This window comes from Lynx rufus, unplaced genomic scaffold (assembly GCF_022079265.1).
Source record: "Lynx rufus isolate CCGP_SWC_20201006 ecotype Redwood Valley unplaced genomic scaffold, mLynRuf1.p SCAF_9, whole genome shotgun sequence".
Taxonomy (NCBI): domain Eukaryota; kingdom Metazoa; phylum Chordata; class Mammalia; order Carnivora; family Felidae; genus Lynx; species Lynx rufus.
The window spans coordinates 74845011-74864913 of NW_025814897.1; the positions used below are offsets into that span (position 1 = coordinate 74845011).

General features: G+C 47.0%; 1 protein-coding gene and 1 pseudogene across 1 annotated transcript; one reads left to right on the forward strand and one right to left on the reverse strand.

Annotated features, from left to right (window-relative positions):
• Positions 1-3862: 3862 nt before the first annotated feature.
• LOC124505991 (60S ribosomal protein L17-like) lies at positions 3863-4407 on the forward strand (annotated as a pseudogene).
• Positions 4408-7021: 2614 nt separating this feature from the next.
• On the reverse strand, positions 7022-9878 carry MRGPRX2 (MAS related GPR family member X2). Its single transcript, XM_047072024.1, has 2 exons — positions 9868-9878; positions 7022-8039 (listed from the first exon to the last, which is right to left on the reverse strand). Exons 1-2 carry the CDS (start codon positions 9876-9878, stop codon positions 7022-7024), a joined length of 1029 nt encoding a protein of 342 aa, XP_046927980.1.
• Positions 9879-19903: the final 10025 nt, after the last annotated feature.

Consider the following 19903-nt stretch of genomic DNA (forward strand, 5'->3'; position numbering starts at 1 on the left):
GTCATTGCCTCTATTTCCCTTGCTGCTATGACCCATAGCTTAGAACTTTCTGCTCAGCCCTGCCTGTAGGTATGTCACAGATTTGCAAAAACTGCTCTTTACCCAAAAGCTACCTCACCCAAAGAGATAAGGAAGTAGCCAGAGTGGTCACCATCCCAATTCCTCAAGATTGAGGAATGGCCATAACTCAAGGGAGAATTGAAACTGTGACCCATAAAGTTATGAGGTTGAAAGCAGAGAGTTTAAAACTTGTTTTTCAGAGAACTGCTTCCCGCCAATCAGCTATTTTGTCTTTTGAGACCCCCACTAACAAACCCACTGGCACCTGGGCTCAAGGTCAATTGATATGGTTCCAGCCCGGGAACAAGCAAGGCCCTGCATTCCTTAGCCCAAGACTCCATCCAGTTTATACCAGCTCTCAGGCCATGCCCCTAGCCCCTTCCCCTTGTCCTAAGATAACCTCCTGAGGTCAGGGACTGAATTTTGCCTCTTGCTGATGTTGTCTCTACCCCAAAGTGAACATGGGATAGATGTTACACAGTGTTTGCTCAATGTACACGCTCCACCTTTCCTCATGAATAAGTTTTCCCACCCTTTTCATCCATACGTAGGTAATCTCCGACTCTGAATTTCCCCTTTAAAAACCCCACAGTTAGTGGGTTCCAGTCTTGCGTCAGGCTTTGTGCTGACAGCTCAGAGCCTGGAGCCTGCTTCGGATTCTGTGTCTCCCTCTCTCTCTGCCCCTCCCCTGCTTGCTCACATTCTCTCTCTCTCTCTCTCTCTCAAAAAGAAATAAACAGTAAAAAAAAAAAAAAAAAGATTCTGTCCCTCCCTTGCTTGTGTGCTCTCTCTCTCTCAAAAAACCCCCAAAAAACAAAACAAACAGTTACAAATACTGTGTACTCCCATCTTTAAAAAAAACAACAACATTGCATTTGATTCTCAAGGCATCTATGATGATAATGAGAAATAATTCCGGAGAAGTGACACCAGATACGGAGATGCAAACAGTGAAACAAACATACTGAGGAGATACAATGAGAAACTGACCGACTCGCAGGGAGACACGAAGTCCCAGGAAACATCAACTGGGAGGAGGCCATAAGAAGACATGGATTTTCCCCATTTGCCATCACATCTCATTTCCATCTTCTCTACCCGCCTCTCTGTCCTTATCGTCCTCATCAACGGGCTCCCTCTGTCTCTGGCTCCTGGTTGCTTTCAGCGAAAGGGAGACACAGACAGGAGCTGGAGGGCGCGAGGAGGGCGGCTGGGGGTTTGTGACTTTCTGGCTCTCTCTGTCCACCAGGCTGCAGTTTGGCAGTGGAGGTGTTACTCTGCCTGAGGACTTGGAGCCCGTCTGGTGGCCCTTTCCTACAGGCACAGCTACAACTACCCCTACCGCCACAGCCCTCCTGGGTTCTGGTAACTTCTCCTGTCTTTTAAGCCTCGTCATAGTAAGGCTCCTGCCATTACTTTCAATTGGGGGTATCGGTCACCATCCCATGTAATTTCCTCTAAATCTGCCCATATTGATAAAGTGTCCCTTAATTAAACTCTTCTGAATTATCCCATTTTAGGCCATCTGTTTTCTGCTGGCATCCTGAGAGATACTGAAAGGAAAATAAGTTTCAAAAAGCAAGTCAAACAGATGACTAGGTTATTCACAGCACTTTAGCTTTGGGATGCGTGCGTGTTCCCAATCCTGCTCCCTAAATTAAGGAAAGCAACAGATTTCTCACCATGACAGCACAATCTGAATGGTAGGGAAGGAGGCGAGAATGGGACAAGGGTCTACCGAGGGGAACAATGTGGATTAGCGATTCGGACTTCCACGGTCAAGGCTGCCAGCCCTGAGAGTGGCCAGAAGGTGCCAGAAGGTGCTTCATGCCTCCTGTCTTTTCCTGCTGGAGCCCCTGTGGCTCCCCGAATACTGCTCTTCCAGATCAGGTACATGTGTGAGCAAGAAGAGGAAAAAGCCAACAGTGGCTCTGGAAGGAAATACTTGATGAAGGCGCCTTTCCTCCATTCTTTTGGCTGGAGGTGGCAAGCTGCCCTGTACTGTCCTGTGATTGACTGTCGCCACAGGACGCTTCTTTGCCCTGGGGAGGTGCTGGCGGCAGCGGTGGCGGTGGTGAAGCCTGGTGCGGGAGCAAGGCTTATCGAGATGCTGGACGGCCCCTGTGACCTCCTGTGCGGGGATCTGCTGGCGTGTGAGAGTGTGGGGTTCTCTGAGTCGTGACCCCTCACGAAATGTTTCTCGACATTTGAATTGAGTCTACTCCCCTCTCTCTCAACCTCTGCTTATCCCCGCCCTGTCTGCTGCCCATGCCTGCAGAGGAGTGGTGTTCTGTAGCCTGTGGCTGCCAGCTGTGTGGGTAGGGAGCCATGCCAAGCAATGTGAGGCTGCGCTGGGAGGCTTTATAGCTAAGAATAAAGACACCCTCCTTACTTGTCATTCAAGGCCCTCCACGGCCTGCCCCACGCTCTTTCATTGTCCTAGGAGTAATGCACGCAGGTTTACATTTTCTTTCCAACTGACATAGAAGTGGACCAAGTGAATAGTAAGTCTTCCCGAGCCCTCTCCTTCAGAAGCAATAACTTGTTTCAGTTTTGTTTCTAGACTCTTTTCAGCCATAGATTTGATCTGGGGTTTGTTTTTGTTTTTGTGTTTTTAGATTCTAATGTTTATTTATTTTTGAGAGAGGGAGGGAGAGAATGAGCCAGGATGGGGGGCAGAGAGAGAGGGAGACACAGAATCCGAAGCAGGCTCCAGGCTCTGAGCTGTTTGCATAGAGCAGATATGGGGCTTGAACTCACGAACTGCGAGATCACAACCTGAGCCCAAGTCAGACACTTAACCCACTGAGCCACCCAGGTGCCCCAGTTATAGATTTGATTTGTAAAGTATTACTTCTGTCTTGTAACCTGTCAGTATTAACAATAGGATCAACCGATTCCTTATATAAGATGTAAAGAATTCAGGATATGGCTGAGGATTTGGAATTAGAAGGCTGGGAATTTAAAACAACTGTGATTAATAGGCTAAGGAATCTAGCGGACAGAGTGGACAAAAAGCAAGTGCAGATGAAGACTATAAGGAGGAGGAAATGCTAAAAATAAAAACGTTATAACATAAGTGAAGAATGCCTTTGACTGGACTAGCTATAGCTTTTCAAAGAATCCGTGGGCCTCACAATATGGATGGAACTAGAGTGTATTATGCTAAGCGAAATAAGTCACTCAGAGAAAGATAAATATCATATGATCTCTCTCATATGTGGAATTTAAGAAACAAAGCAGATGAACATAAGGGACGGAAAGGAAAAATAAGATAAAAACAGAGAGGGAGGCAAACCATAAGAGACTCTTAAATACAGAGAACAAACTGAGGGTTGACAGAGATGGGGGTGGGGTAGAGAAAATGGGTGATGGGCATTAAGGACAGCATTTGTCGGGATGAGCACTGGGTGTTATACGTAAGTGATGAATCACTAAACTCTACCCTTGAAACAAATAAATAAGTAAATAAATAAAACTCCAGAAAGAACCAGTGAGCCTCAAGGTAAGTTAATAGGAACGTCCTAAACTGAAAATCAAAGAGAAAGACTGAAAAAAAAAGGGAACAGAATGGTCAAGAGCTGTAGGATGATTACAAGAGGTAAAAAATACATAGAATAGGAATATCAAAAGAAGAGAGAAAGGAACAGAAGATATATATGCAGTAATAATGGCGAAGAGCTTTCCAGATTATTTGCAGGCACCAAACCACAGATCCAGGTAGCACAGAGAACCCAAACCAGGATAAATAATAATAGTAATAATAGCTCTTCCCGTAAGTGGCCTGAGATGACATCTGAAAATTGCTCGCTCTTCACCTGACCCGGGAACCCCCACAAAATCGTGCCAATCAAGAGGTTCAAGCCTTCATGTTCACTTTAAGAACACACGTGAAACTGCCCAGGCCTTCAAGGGTAGGCGTATCCGAAAAGTCACCACGTCTCTGAAAGACGTCACTTTGCAGAAGCAATGTTACAACGCTACAATGGAGTTGGTAGGTGTGTCCAGGCCAAACAGTGGGGCTGGGCACAGGGTCGGTGGCCCAAAAAGAGTGCTGCATTTTTACTGCACGTGCTTAAAAATGCAGAGAGTAAGGCTGAACTTAAGGGTTTACATGTAGATTCTCTGGTCATGGAGCACATCCGGGTGAACAAAGCCCCCAAGATGCGGCACAGAACTTACAGGGCTCACGGTCAGATTAACCCACACGTGAGCTCTCTCTGCCACATTGAGATGATCCTTACAGAAAAAGAGCAGAGTGGTCCTAAACCAGAAGAGGAAGTTGCACAGAAGAAACAGATATCACAGAAGAAACCGGAGAAACTAAAACTTATGGCCTGGGAGTAAATTCTGCATAAAATACATGCAAATAAAAGTCAAAAAAGAAACAACAACAGACCCTACACCTACGTATTCATTTCTGGGGCAGACACACTGCTCTATATGATACTATTATGATAGATGTGTGATAATCTGCATTTGTCAAATCCATTGAGCTATATATACCACACAGAGGGAACCCTAAAGTAAACTATGGACTTCAGTTTATAATAATGTATCAATATTAGTGCATCAATTGTAATAAATGTACCACATTAATGGAAGACATTAGTAATAGGAGAACCTGTGGGCGGGAGGAATGGGGATGGGGAGAGAGAGTAGACAGGAACCCTCTGTACTTCTGTGAAAATTTCCCATAAATCTAAAAGTGTTCTACAGTACAAAATTATTTAAAAATAAATAGGCGAGGGGCGCCTGGGTGGCTCAGTTGGTTAAGCGTCCAACTTCGGCTCAGGTCATGTTCTCACAGTTCGTGGGTTTGGGCCCTGCTTTGGGCTCTGTGCTGACAGCTCAGAGCTCAGAGCCTGGAGCCTGCTTCAGATTCTGTGTCTCCCTCTCTCTCTGGTCCTCCCCCGCTCACACTCTCCCTCTCTTTCTGTCTCCGTCTCTCAAAAATAAATAAACATTAAAAAAATTAAAAAAATAAAAATCAATAGGCAAACCACCAACAGGATGAATATTTATAACGCACCTAACTAAGGAAAGACTCATGCAGCATGTATACAAACTCCTACAAATAAATAACAGAGAAAGGGAAACACTTAATAAAAACGGGCAAAACTTAGACACTTCAAAAAAAAATACAAGTAGCCAACAAGCACAGGAAAAGATGCCAATTTCACAAGTCACTTTGGAAATGCAAATTAAAACACGACGAGATACCACTTTATACTCATTAGAATGACTAAAATTCAAAAGACTGGCAGTGTTTGTGAAGAAGGATCTGGAAAAACTGGCACTTTCAGACATCGCTGGTGGGAATGTGCAATAGCACAACCACTTGAGAAAGGAGCTTGGCATTTCTTCAGAGTCAAGCAGACATCTTTCTGTGACCCAGCAAATTCACTTCAGGTTACTTATCCGAGGGAAATAAGAACATATATTCAGAAAGAGACGTGAATAAGAATGTTCACGGTAGCTTTATTCAAAATAGCCAGTGATAGCATACTACATAGATATCTATCCGTATGAAAATAAACCGGTGCACTCACACGATGAGACAGCGCTCAGGTTTAGCAAAAAGACTGCTGATATATGCAATTGCCGTGGCCTGGGTACATCCTAAAAATATTACGCTGAGTGATACAAGATAGGAACAGAAGAGTACATTGAATGATCCTAAGTATGTGAAGCCGAAGATCAGGTAAAACTAATCTTTGGTGATAGAAATAGGAATAAAAAAAACAAAAAACAAAAAAAGAAATAGGAATAAAGATTTCCTCTGGGGCAGGAGGAGTATGTAACAGGGACATGAGGGAACTTTCAGAGGTGATGAAAATGTGTTATGTTTCGCTTGGGGCTCGAGTCACGTGGGTATACCGTTGCCAAAGCTCACTGAACTGTGCACTTGTGATCTGTGCAATCACTCTCCCCTGATTGTACCTCAATTAAAAAAGTAAAAAATTATTAAAAGATGCAACATTTGAACTTAATATATTGTTTTTATAGAACGTGTAACTTTGGAGGTATTTGTAATCAGATTTATACAACTAACGTTGGGAGCTCTGCGGAATAAGAAGTAAATCTGACAAAGATCCTGTTCTCTGAGGACTAGAGAAGAGTCTAGTGTTCTAGACGTTTTGCCACGAAGGACCGGAGAGCTTCCAGGAGGGAGAACCAGTGCGAGAGCACTTGGGTGGGGGTGCAGCGGGAGTGAGAAGGGACCCCTATGAGGTTCCGCAGGAGGGCTTGGGACAGGAAATCATAGCAAGACGACCTGCCTCAAACCTTAAGCATGCTTCAACGTCGATTTATCCAGTTATAAAACTTAACTTTGCTCGCACAGACTGAAAATGGCGAAGGAAAAACTCACGGATGGTGACTCAATTCTGGGAAATGGGTGTTTAGCACAGGCTTGGTTTAAAAATTCGTCATTTATTCGTTCGTTAAGTCTTGGATTCAATAAACATTAAGGTAGGGACATATTCTAGGCCCTACCAAAATCAAAGAAGACTGCTCTCCGAGGCTAGTCTGCTCTTTAATTCTTTCAATTTTATGGAGACAGGATGCAGGAGGGTGACCACAGAAACTTGCCATGGAATGTTCTTCCAGTCCCTCCCAAGTGCAGCGACCAAACGAATTTAGACCGTCCTGCGCTGCTTTCAGCCTGTGCTGAAGGTGGGGTTCTCCTAAAGCGGACCCCGGAGTTGGTAGAGTTTGGGGTGGAGCGAAGGCCCTGGGGAAGGCAGTCCCCGAGGCGCGACACTCAGTGTTTGTTTCACAGGTGCCGCTGCAGTCCTCACGAGGGAGGATATTATCTTAACCGTAAGGTTTATCTTACAACTTTAGGGTTTGAAGGTCAGGGGCCCCGAGGCCGAGAGAAGTGAAGAAAACCTCCCCAACCCATAGGGACAGAGTTGGTTCTCAAAGCCACATTTGTCTGACTGAGGCAGACGCCGAATCAGGGCACCAGACTGTTTCCCGACATCGCCAGAGTTTCCTGAGGCAGGCGGACTTCGCTTTCATCCCCTCCCGATGCGTCCTGCAGGGCCCTCTGGAGAACCATCCTGAGGGTCTTCCGCTGCCGGGGCCACCGCTGCCTGAAGGAGCCAACAAAGAAGTAAATGATGGGGTTGGCACAGCTGTTGACACAGGACAGGGTGAGCGCAGCCAGATAAAGATGCCAGAGGGACTCATCAAAACCCTGCTGAATCCAGAATACAAGGAACCAGTGAATGCCGTAGGGCAGGCCGCAGAAGAGGAAGGCCAGCACTGTGAGCCCCACAGTCACATACAGCCTGGTCAGCTGCATCCGCTGGGAGCCCCACAGCAGTCTGGTCAGCAGGGCCAGGCTGGACCCAGAGAGAAGCACAAATAAGAAAATCAGCCAGGCGGCCGCGACGAAATCAAACGCCAGACACAACCCAGGGTCAAAATCCCTAAACAGGAAGCCACAGTACTTCCCTTCCAGGATGCTCAGCAGCAGGGAGAGGGCCCAGAGCAGGCCACACGTCACAGTTGACGTGTGTCTCGGGCGGTGGCAGCGGTACCAGATGGGACAAAGGACCGACAGGCAGCGCTCGGTGCTGATGGCGCTGAGAATGCTCACGCTCGCGATGTAGGCGAAGGTCCACATGGTGGTGAAAAATCTGGGGATGGAAAAGTACACCGAATGGAAGTTGATGAGCGCCTCCAGGGCATATACAACCTGGGAGGAGAGGAAGAGGAAGTCAGCTCCTGCCAGGTTGAGGATGTAGACGGAGAAAGCGTTCCTCTGCATGCGGCAGCCCAGCAGCCAGAGCACGGTCACGTTTCCCACCAGCCCGCCCAGGGCAAAGATGAAGGTCAGCAAAGTCACGATCAGGATTTCCATGTTGTTACTTGGAAGAAGGTCCTCGTCACTTCCATTCACTGGTGTGAGTGTGCCCTCCCAGGCCGGGGTGGTGGGATCGATGCTCAGAAACCCTCCACTGGTATTCCTGGGAACACAAACAAGACTTGAGCACCTGCTGTGTGCCCCGATTCTCAGGGCCAGCCTGCTACATGAGGATTACTGTCTCCATGTTACCGAGGAGGGAAACGGAGGCTTGCAGAAATTAGGATACTTGCTGAAGGCCACGTTGCTCTGAAGTTCTGGAACCTGGATTCAGACCAGCTCTCTCTAACTCTAAAACTGGGCTCTCTCTACCGCAACATGGACCCTCTACTGACATGGGAATATTCTAGGGCTCGTGCCAGGTCTGGCGGGGGGAGGCAGGAATTGAAAAGTCTGGACGGGTTATGTGTGATGACAACAGGACTCTGAGCTTGGCATTCTTTCTGCCTGGGACTGAGATTTTCTCTTAAGACAAGGAAGTCAGAAGACTCAGGCATAACCTGTGGACAATCTCAGTGACTTAGCGTGGTCCATCCACCAGAAAGGAGATCGTGATTTAGGGTCATGAAAGGAATGTGACCTTTTACTGTGACAGGTATGAGTATGGCCAAGCCTCTTGGCCAGAAATGGCCCAGTGTGTGAGCTCTATGAGGACAGGAAGTCCTTTTCTTTCTGTCCATTAGTGGTCCCCGGTGCCCAGTTCTGTTGTGGGGGACACAGTGTAGGTCACTCTTACAATGGATTTCTTTCTAGGGCAGCCAAAATCATAAACTTAAAGTACTTCTAAATACCTGTGTACTCCTACTTTAAAAAACAAAACAAAACAAAAAACCCCACAAAATTGAAATCAGTTCTCAAGGCATCTATGATGATAATGAGAGATTATTCCGGAGAAGTGACACCAGATACGGAGATGCAAACAGTGAAACAAACATACTGAGGAGATACAATGAGAAACTGACCGACTCGCAGGGAGACACGAAGTCCCAGGAAACATCAACTGGGAGGAGGCCATAAGAAGACATGGATTTTCCCCATTTGCCATCACATCTCATTTCCATCTTCTCTACCCGCCTCTCTGTCCTTATCGTCCTCATCAACGGGCTCCCTCTGTCTCTGGCTCCTGGTTGCTTTCAGCGAAAGGGAGACACAGACAGGAGCTGGAGGGCGCGAGGAGGGCAGCTGGGGGTTTGTGACTTTCTGGCTCTCTCTGTCCACCAGGCTGCAGTTTGGCAGTGGAGGTGTTACTCTGCCTGAGGACTTGGAGCCCGTCTGGTGGCCCTTTCCCACAGGCACAGCTACAACTACCCTTACCGCCACAGCCCTCCTGGGTTCTGGTAACTTCTTCCCCTTTCTCTTCAGGCCTTATCTCTGGGGGCTTCAGTCAGCATCCTTGATAGATTTTCCTTAGCTCTGCCCATACCTGTGTAACCAGACCTTTCATCAAACGCTCCAAATATCCTGTTAGCTTGTGCCCTACATTTTCTGCTGGGGTAATGCCAGATACAGGAGCCACAAAACAAAACAAAACAAAAACCCCACCTTTGAATAGCAAGCAAATCTGTGAAAGCGGAGGTTGTTAAAACAATTTAGCTTTGGAGTCTCATGCCAGCCTGCCATCTTGCTCCCTAAATTAAAAGTAGCAAAACAGACCTCTCCATAGTTGCAGATTTGAATGTTTGGAGAGAAAGAGAGAGTACAGGGAGAGAGGATAGAAGCAAAAAGAACTTGGTGGATCCTGTTTGGCTCTCCCACAGTCCAAGCTGCCAGCCCCCAAAGCATCACGAGGGAGCTTCATGTCCCCTGATTTGCCGTGGGGTGCCCCTGGTGTCCTGCATGCCCTACCTTGAGATGAATTCACGAGCATGTAGACTAAGAGGAAGAAAACAAAACTGCTTTTGCAAGAAGATAGTTCTTGAGCAGGCTCTTACCTGAGCACCATTCTTCTTGCTGGAAGCAGAGAATAGAAAAGGAAGAGCTTTCCTGAGATTGGCAGGTAGTGGAGAATGTTTCTCTCCCCTCTGGATGGCAAGATGTCTGCCGTAGCAGGAGTGAACTTCGGTGACTGCCTGAGGCTTATCAGGATGCTGGATGACAGCCCCTGTGATTTCCTGCCGAAAGGGCACTGGCAAATGAGATCCTGGAGATGTGTCAAACAAGAAACTTCACGAGATGTTTTTCATTTGCCATGACTCCAATCACTTATCTCAGCCTGTCCCCATCCTACCCCATCCGGTCCCCCGCCTTGTGAGGAATAGCTAGCTGCCCTGGAGCCTTTTGCTGCCCTTTGTGAGCCCGGGCAGTAAACCATCCACCAAGCAGTGTGAGCCTCCATAGCTAAAGAATTGTTTGCTTGGCATTCAAGGCCCTGCGTGGCCTGGCTCGCTTGATCTTTTTAAAGTCTGTTCAGTTATAATCTTTACAGCCGATGTGGGGCTGGAAAGCACAACCCCAAGATCAAGTCGCATGTTCTACCAACTGAGCCAGCCAAGCTCTCCTTGATCTTTTTAAAATTTAATTACAGAAGCAAGGTATGCACAATTAATTTTATTTCAAATGACACTGGGGTGTATAAAGTGAAAGTGAAGTCTTTCCCAATTGTGTTCCTCAGTAACAACCAGTATGTCTAATTTCCATTCTTATTCTTATTCTTCTCCTCCTCCTCCTCCTTTTTTTAGAAAGAGAGAGTGTGCCAGCAGGAGAGGGGCAGAGAGAGAGGGAGAGAGAGGATCTCAAGCAGACTCTGCCCTCAGCATGGAGCCCAAGGTGGGGCTCGATCTCACAACCCTGAGATCATGACCTGATGACCAGAGCTGAAATCAAGAGTCGGACGCTTAACCAACTGAGCCACCTAGGCGCCCCTCTTGTTTCCATCCTTAATTCTTTTAGATGTTAAAGTTATAGCTTTGTATAATGAAACTACATTTCTGCTTTCGATTTGTCAATGCCAACAACAGGTATATTGAATTCCCTTTATGAAAGATAAGGAATTTAGCACACTGCACGTATTATCACCAACCTCCCTCTACCGTATGATACTTGTTAGCTAGATTATTTTCAGATCATCTAGAGCCTTAGCTCTTATGGCTTCCTTTCATGTGCCCGTGCCGCAGCCAAATTGGGTTTAAAAACTTAACCATGAAGTATTTAAAGCGATCAGAAAAATTTATTTACTCATTTGTTCATTTACTCAAAACCATAGGTTTGTTGTGAAGATTAATGGATTAGTTATGTAACAGTTTAGAATAGGGCCTCATAGGGGCGCCTGGGTGGCTCAGTCGGTTGAACTTCCAACTTCAGCTCAGGTCATGATCTTTCGGCTTGTGAGTTTGAGCCCCACATTGGGCTCTGTGCTGAGAGCTCAGATGTCAGCCTGTTGGGGCCTGCTTTGGATTCTGTGTCCCTCTCTCTCTCTCTCTGCCCCTCCTGGCTCATGCTCTGTCTCTCTCCGTCTCTCAAGAATAAATAAAACATTAGGGGTGTCTGGGTGGCTCAGTCAATTGAGCGTCCGACTTCAGCTCAGGTCATAATCTCACAGTTTGTGGGTTTGAGACCTGCATCGGGCCTTGTGCTGACAGCTCAGAGCCTGGAGCCTGCTTAGGATTCTGTGTCTCCCTCTCTCTCTGCCCATCCCCTGCTTTCTCTCTGTCTCTCAAAAATAAACATAAAAAAAGAATAAATAAAACATTAAAAAATTAGAATAGAGACTCATAGTAAGTACTATATATTCACTAATTCTTATGATGATTTTTATTACTATGTCGTCTGGAAGTCTAATTCAATACATGTTAAAGTTTCTTTTTTCTATTTTTCCACATCACTTACATTCTTTTTTATTTTCCACCTCTTCGTGTGCTAGGCAGCTTTCTGGATAATTTCTACAGATGCGTCTTCTAGGTTACTAGTCTCCTTTCCACTGTGTCGTTTAATCCATTCACTGAATTTTATTTTATTTATTTATTTTTTAATTTTTTTTCAACGTTTATTTATTTTTGGGACAGAGAGAGACAGAACATGAACGGGGGAGGGGCAGAGAGAGAGGGAGACACAGAATCGGAAATAGGCTCCAGGCTCTGAGCCACCAGCCCAGAGCCTGACGCGGGGCTCGAGCTCACGGACCGCGAGATCGTGATCTGGCTGAAGCCGACTGTGCCACCCAGGCGCCCCATTCACTGAATTTTAAATTCGCTTTTTACGGTATTAATTTCTAGAAGCTCTGCTTGAGATTTTGCTTTCAAATTTGCTTGGTCATTTCTTCATCTCTTGATGCTGGCTCCCATTGTCAATTTTCTCTTTTATATCTCTAACCTCATCAGCCCCGGCAATATTATGCTTCTCTGATAATTCCCGCGCTGAAGTCTATGTATGTCTGATTTTACCGCCTATTATTCCTTCTATCACTTTCATATGGTGCCTTGTTTCTTCCTGTATTTCTGATTTTTGACTATGCTGTTCACTTTCCTTGGGACTTATCTGTAGGAGTTCTTTGAGGCCTGAATTATACTGAATTATAGCTAAGTTCCTCCAGAGAGGTCTTGTGTTTTCTTTTTTTTTTTTTTCAACGTTTATTTATTTTTGGGACAGAGAGAGACAGAGCATGAACGGGGGAGGGGCAGAGAGAGAGGGAGACACAGAATCGGAAACAGGCTCCAGGCTCTGAGCCATCAGCCCAGAGCCCGACGCGGGGCTCGAACTCACGGACCGCGAGATCGTGACCTGGCTGAAGTCGGACGCTTAACCGACTGCGCCACCCAGGCGCCCCGAGGTCTTGTGTTTTCTTTCGCTAGTTGACTGGGGGACCTTCCCGGCATGGCTTTCAACTTTTGGGATGTCCCCAGAAACCTCCCCTGTCATTTGATGTTTTAGGACCACAACGTGATACTGACTTGTGGCTACAAATTCTCAAGCGAGAGAATTTTTCTTCATTCAGAGCCAAGCTTGATCAAGCAGTTTCTCCATAGTTTTACTTCTCACTAAGAGAAACATACTGAAGGTTTAGTCTTTGGGGGTCCCAACTTTCCATGGAGCACCTCGCCTAGATTTCTGACCTTTGGGTTGCCCTAAAACTCTATCTTCTAGAAGCCTATATGATAGGAAATGTGCATCTCCTGAGAGCACAGGGGATCCATTTAAGGAAATTAAGCAAGGAAGTAACTTTATCAGCTGTGTGCTTCAGAAAAGTCCCGCAGGCTGCGGAGAGGAGAATGTATAGAATACAAATGAAAATATAAATCTCCAGTCATACCGCTACAAGAAAAACAACTGCATGAATGTTTTGGTATATGCGCACAAAACATCCAACTATTTATGCTGTTTGGTAATATATAGCATACTTCCGATTTGATACTTATTCACTGTGGACCCTGTTTGGTGTCAGTGCCTCATCTGTAAAATGAGATGCTTTCCAGCTGTGATGAATCTAAAACTAGGAAATCCCTGGGCCTGTGTCTCTCCCTCATGTGCCCTCCCCCCACCCCCTTGGATCTGGTCCGTACCAAAGAGAGTGGAGACCTCAGATAGGGCTCTCTCCAAGGCCAGATTTGATCCCAAGGTGATTCTCATCTATCAGGTCCTTAATAGTTCCCAGAGACTCCACTTTTCATCACGGTCATAAACTCATCAGTCTAGGCCCCCTCCATGGTCCCAAGTCTTGTGTTATGAATTCTTTTCATTCGAGTTGACAATGCAGGGCAATGTCATTTAGAAAGTCCCTATATAGAACAGTTTTGTTATATAGTGGGGGGGGGGGGACGACGACAGTGAGAGATTGTGTGAGTATGTGGGTGTAGCTGATTTTACTATGTGAACTTGCACAGTTATATTTTGGGAGGGTGTGGCCCATCCCTGTATCTGAGCCTCTTCTCATTCTGCTCCATGGGGGACCGCCAGCAGCTGAAAGCCAGGCAGATGCCATGAAACCAAGGTGGGGGAGGGGAGGGGGCATCCTGATATCATCTGACCTCTGAATCCCGTCATGCCTGGAGCCAGGTTCCCTCACCGAACCTCAGTTGTTTGAAGCAAATAATGTCTATTTTTGCTAAAACTAATTTATTTTGGGTCTCTCTTTTGCTCACACAGCCACCAATAGGTCCCTATTAAAACATTGATCACATAGCACTTTAAGCCTCTGAGGACATATTTCTTTCCTATTGCACTGTGAGTGCTTTGAGAATAATGAGCATGCCTTTGAGTCTCAGTGCCTGGGACACTGCCTGATCCCAGGGCTCAGCAAATGTTTTTAAGCGTATGCATTTATGTCTGCAAGCGTGAGTGAAGTAGTGATTGAGCGGATCACTTGAAAAGGTGAGGATTGGGAAGTCGGTCTAGGCAGGGAATTTTAGAGCCTAACTGTGAGAAACACCTGCCAATAGAAGAGCAAACCAAAATGGAGGCAAAGAACGGTTGACAAGGTAGTCTACTTTAAAATTTTCACATTCAGGAAGCACAGTCCATGCGGGAAATGGAACGCTTCTGTAGTTTGACTTAGATGTGTTTCTCAATTACTGTGCAATTTGGGAAGCAGCGTTTTGAGGGAAAGGGGGAGCAGGCCACTGTGACATAGAGAATCACTGGGGAGTCCAGGAACATGGAAGCAGAATGAGCTGGGGTTGGGAGCGAGGACAGAAAAGTCACTGAGCTACAGGATCCTTTCTACAAAAACCCCACTGGAGAGTGGGCCACACCAATCTCTTGTCTCTTTTTGACCTGGGCTGGAAGACTATGGCTGCATAATCAGAACGATGGTTGACGCATAGTGGCCCCGCCATGGGGGGGGGGGGGGGCTGGAGGAAATGGATCAAGATTGGCCTGAACTGGCTGGATGGAGGAAAGAACAGTCACAGGGCTTCAGAGAGGGAAAGAGAAGTCAATGTGGGGAGAGCCGAGCAGGGCACGAAGCAGGAGACTCCCTTGTGAGAGTGCTGTGCCCTTCTCATCCAATTATGGTTGTTTGTAGTCCTTGCAGAGGAAATCACACAGCTTCTCAGGCTCCTGATAACACCAAATAAGGCAGCAACTTCTACAGGGCTCTCTCTAGCCAGAGGACCAGAAGTCCATTTCAGAGTCAGGGGTTCCAGGAAGGACCTCCTGCTTCAAGGCAACGCTGAGCTTTTTATTTTTTTTAATGTTCATTTATTTATGGGGGGGCAGAGCACACATAAATAGGGGAAGGGCCGGGGGGAGGGAAAGACAAAGACAGAGAGAGATAGAGAGGGAGGGAAAGACAGAGAGAGAGAGAGAGAGAGAGAGAATCCCAAGAAGGCTTGGGAGGTCAGAGCCTAATGTATGGCTCAATCCCATGAACCCGTGAGATCACCACCTAAGCCAGGACGCTTAGCTGACTGAACCTCCCAGGCAACCCTGATTTGACTTCCTACTGGACTAGAGGAGGAGGAAAGTAAAGGCTTATTGAATTCTTTTCTTTCCATTCCTTTGCCTTATTAGGTCAAACTGCTCTTGCTCAGCCAAGGGTTAGTTCCTCAGAAAGTCAGAGGATCACGGAGAAGGGAGTTCTGGGGCTTCTAGAAGCTCTGTGGTCAGAGAAGCCTGCAGCCAGGTCCCTCTGACTGAGCAGAGGCAGCTTCTTTCTCCATCTGGTCCTTTGTTCCTTCAGATCTGCCCTCAGGGAACAAAATATGGGCCCGGGGAGCTTCTAGGAATGAAAAAGTTGGGACAACCAATGCTCTGGTTTTCCTAGTTGATATTTCTTTCTCCTCTAAGGATCACTTAAATTAATCCAACAAATATTTACTGAATGTCTACTTTGTACCAGGCACTGTTGTAGGCACTGGGGTTACGTAAGGATTAAACATCACAAAAATCAGACGGAGGGCTACAAATGTGACATTCCACATGACGCCACTAGGTGGCAGTCAATGATTATTATGGGGATCATGTAACCCTTGGCTGGCCTGCAGGGGGCGGAGTAAGTGAAGTCTGGGAAGAGCTCCAATTAAAGTGGGGTAGTGATGGGGAGCCATGTTCTTTCTGGATGGTTATTCATGGGTGGCAGTGTAGGGCAGTGTCTATGAAAGCCAACTCTGGAATGGTCATTCCTGGTCTCAAATCCTGGTTCTAACAATTATTATTAATTAACTGAACCTTACTAACAGTTAAGTCGTTCAATCTCGCTAACCCTCAGGGAAATGGTGATGTCCCCCTATAGCGTTGGCCTGAGGTGCTCAGGGAGTGCTTAGCACGTGGGCAAAGCCCTATAAAGACGTAAAGGATCATTATGGCTACTATAGCTCTCTTAACTCTCACAGGAACATTTCTTGGGTAGCAAAAGGGGCCAGACTCGCTGCTCTTTAGCTTCCAACAGAGAGCAGCTCCTCCCCAAGCCTTTCTGGCTTCAAGGAGCCCCGGTGACCTCCATGTCACCCTCTTCTCCCTTGGTTCCTTAAGGCTTGGCTGCCACCTGGTGGGGCCTGCCTGTCTGGTTTTCTCCAGCTCCCTCTGCCAGTGTTCGGCCAGGGCAGGGTGGGGAGAGGCGGCGGGATTTAGCCAGGGAGGAGCCGGGAGAGGTAGTGGGGCCTGGCCGCCAGCCGGCGGGGAGGGTGTGTGTGAACGCTGTGGTGGTGGTCTGGGCACCGAGGAGGAGGACAGAGGTCTGGCCCCAGACCCGGGTTCGGTTTAAACCTGCAGCTCCCCGAGGGCTGGTTTGGCCCCAGACCTGGTTATGGTTGCTAGATGGAGACCCGTTGGGGCCTGGGAGCTGGCAGGTCTCCTTATGAAACCAGCCCCTTGCATGAGGCTGGACTTTAGAAAACCAGCGCTGAGGAGCTGGGCACGTGCCCAGTTTACAGATAATTGCACAGTTGAGGCCTTCGCTTTGGGAGAAGGGAATGGAAGGGGCGAGGGCAAAATGTGTTCCAGAGATGAAGGAACACACTATATCTTGCAAGCCTTTCAAATGCTAAACTGCCCCTGCCTCTAAGCCTCTGCGCATGAAGGCCTCAGGCTCCGTGCTCTTCTCCCTTCTCTGCCTCCTGGAATCTCTCTTGTCCTCTTGGCCTGGTCAAGTTCCCCTTTTGGAACATAACCCGGTTCATAGGGGGCACTTTCCTGGGCTGAAAATCACGACCCCTGTGCTCTGCCTAGAGGTTTGACACAGCACACGCTGTTCTATGCTGATACTGATGAGTATGTCCTCGGGGTTGGAAACCCTCTGAGAGCAGGGCCTATGTTATTCATTCATTGACTCGTTCATCCATTTGTTCAGCAGTATTCACGGAGTACCCATTGCCTGGCAGGCCCTGTTTTGGGTGCTGGGATTGGCCCAGGGAGCCAGGCTTGCAATCCAGGTCCTGCCTCCTGGCCCAGACCTCCTCCTCCCCACCCACCTCACCTGAAGCCCAGCCCCCTAGGTGTAGGTAGGGAAGCGGCGATCACGGCCCGCCCTCCTCTCAGAGCATTTGTGGGCAGGTGTAGGGGGCTGGGAGGCACCTCTCTGCCCACCCCCCTCTTCTTCCTGGACAGTATCAGTAGGTAGCAATAGAAGCCCTTTTCTTTCCCACTTCCGCAGCATCACGTGGTGGCCCCAGGAACCAGGCCCCAGGCCTGGTCAGCCACTCCTGGCCACGTGACCTCAGGCGAATCCTCCAACCTAAGTCTTGGTTTCCCGTATCTAAAAAGGAGGTAGTAAGAATACCTTCTCCCTGAGGTCTTCCTCTTCAGGCACCCAGCCCTAGATGACAGTAGGAATAAAGATGAAATAATAATGACAATTATAATAACAGCAATGTCTATTTTTTTAAAAATAATTCTTACTCTGTGCCAAGTGTAAAATGCCTTTACATTTATTCACTCACATCATCCTCACCACCATATGAAGTGAGTGCCATCATCATCCCCCTTTTCTAGATGATGAACCTGAGACACAGAGAGGTTAAGGAATTGCCTGGGGCGACGCTGTACTAGCAGTCAGAAAGCAAGAGATATTCTGTACAGCTGTTGTGCAGCTGGTTGCCACAGCAATGGCTAAATTTCAAAGGTGGGCCCAGGATATGTGAAGTAGGGCATAGAAGATTTCCAACACACCCAGGAACCTTTCTGGGATGCCCAGACCCCCTGTGAGTCAGACCCCGGCTGACTCGTCCTCCTATTGGGTCGAGCACATACTGTCATGTTTCATGGGTTTTCTGTGTCCTTGAGAATTACAAAAATGTGTCTCCGTGGGACTTGAAGGTATCACTTTGAGACAGGGGGAGGGGAGACACTTGGGGACCCTGTCTCCCTCTGATACCTCTTCCCCCTCTGCTCTGCTTGGGCTGACTTTCTGTCTCTACTGACTATAGCCAGAGACGGATTATCTTCAGACATGTGGAACATAAATTAACATTTCCTTGGGCGTAAGCCTGCATTTGTCAATGACCCAGAGATTTCCAAATCAACTGGGTGAGACGAAGAAGATGTCAATTCAGCTTGAGGAGGGCTGGTAAGGGTTTACCACAACGAAGGAACAGAAAGAACTCGTTGGTCATTGATCATTGCTCTAATTGGAGGTAGCCATGGTGGAGGCAGGGCAGTGAATCCTGTTCTGAATTCCGATTCTGTAGATTTCTAGCTGCATGACAGTAACTCTGAGCCTGTCTCCTATGTCTGTGAGGATGACGGTGCTCTAGCAGACATGAAAGTGCTCCGTAAACAGGTGTGCGGGTGGTGGTGGGAGAATGGGACATGATTATAACCACTGCCAGCACAGTCATGTCAAAGGCCCCCTCAGACTGAGGGTGCCATCATGAAAGAGGGACTCGTGTGCCATCGAGAGGGAACTCAAGGAGTATCTGGGTATGTCACCTAAAAGGAGGAGAGCCAGAAACTGTGGGCTAGGGAAAAAAGCCAGGGCACCTCAGAGCTGGGAGAAGTAGCACAAGAAGATGTGTCAGGCACAGGGATGATTCTGGAAAAATATTTTTTATAACATTCCTTGCTGCTGGGTATGGCAGGTTGCCTTTAACGGCCAGAGATGGGGCAGGAAAAGTTCCAAATTTTTTCCTAATAGAAAGTGTGTTGGATTTAATTTGGGAAGATAGGGATACTGATTTATATCATTAGTAGGCACTTTGATTATTTTTTCAAGTCTACCTGTTCATTTTTATATAGTAGTCTCCCTCTTATCTGTGGGGGACATGTTCCAAGACCCCCAATGGATGCCTGAAACTGTGGATAGTACTGAACCTTATATATACTCTGTTTTTTTCCTATACATATATACCTATGATACAGCTTAATTTATAAATTAGGCATGGTAAGAGATGAACAAAAATAATAATAAAATAGACCAATCATAACACTACATAGGAATAAAAGTCAGGTGAATGTGGTCTCTCTCTTTCAAAATATCCTATTGTACCGTACTCACCCTTCTTCCTGTGATGATGGGAGATGATAATATGTCTTTGTGATGACATGAGGTGAAATGAATGACACAGGCATTGTGACCTAGCATCACGCTGCGGCCAACCTGACCTTGCTTCGGGAGGATTGTCTGCCTCCCGACCGCGGTTGACCTTGGGTAACTATAACTGTGGAAACCAACACCGTGGATAAAGGAGGACAACTCTTTACTAGTCTCTTTAGTCTCTTGCTCTTTACTTACTTTTTATTCTTTCTTTTATTTCTCTAAACATGTGAAATATAATTGTTTTATATTCTATATCCCGGTATCCGAAGTCTTTGAGGGCCTGATTCTAAGGCTTGTTCTTTCTGCTCTCAGTCACGTGCTCTGTTTCCTTGTATGTATCAAACTTTTGATTGTGAACCCCTGTTTTTTGGTTTTATTATTTTTACTTAAAAAAATTTTTTTTTAATTTTTTTTTCAACGTTTATTTATTTTTGGGACAGAGAGAGACAGAGCATGAACGGGGGAGGGGCAGAGAGAGAGGGAGACACAGAATCGGAAACAGGCTCCAGGCTCTGAGCCATCAGCCCAGAGCCTGACGCGGGGCTCGAACTCACGGACCGCGA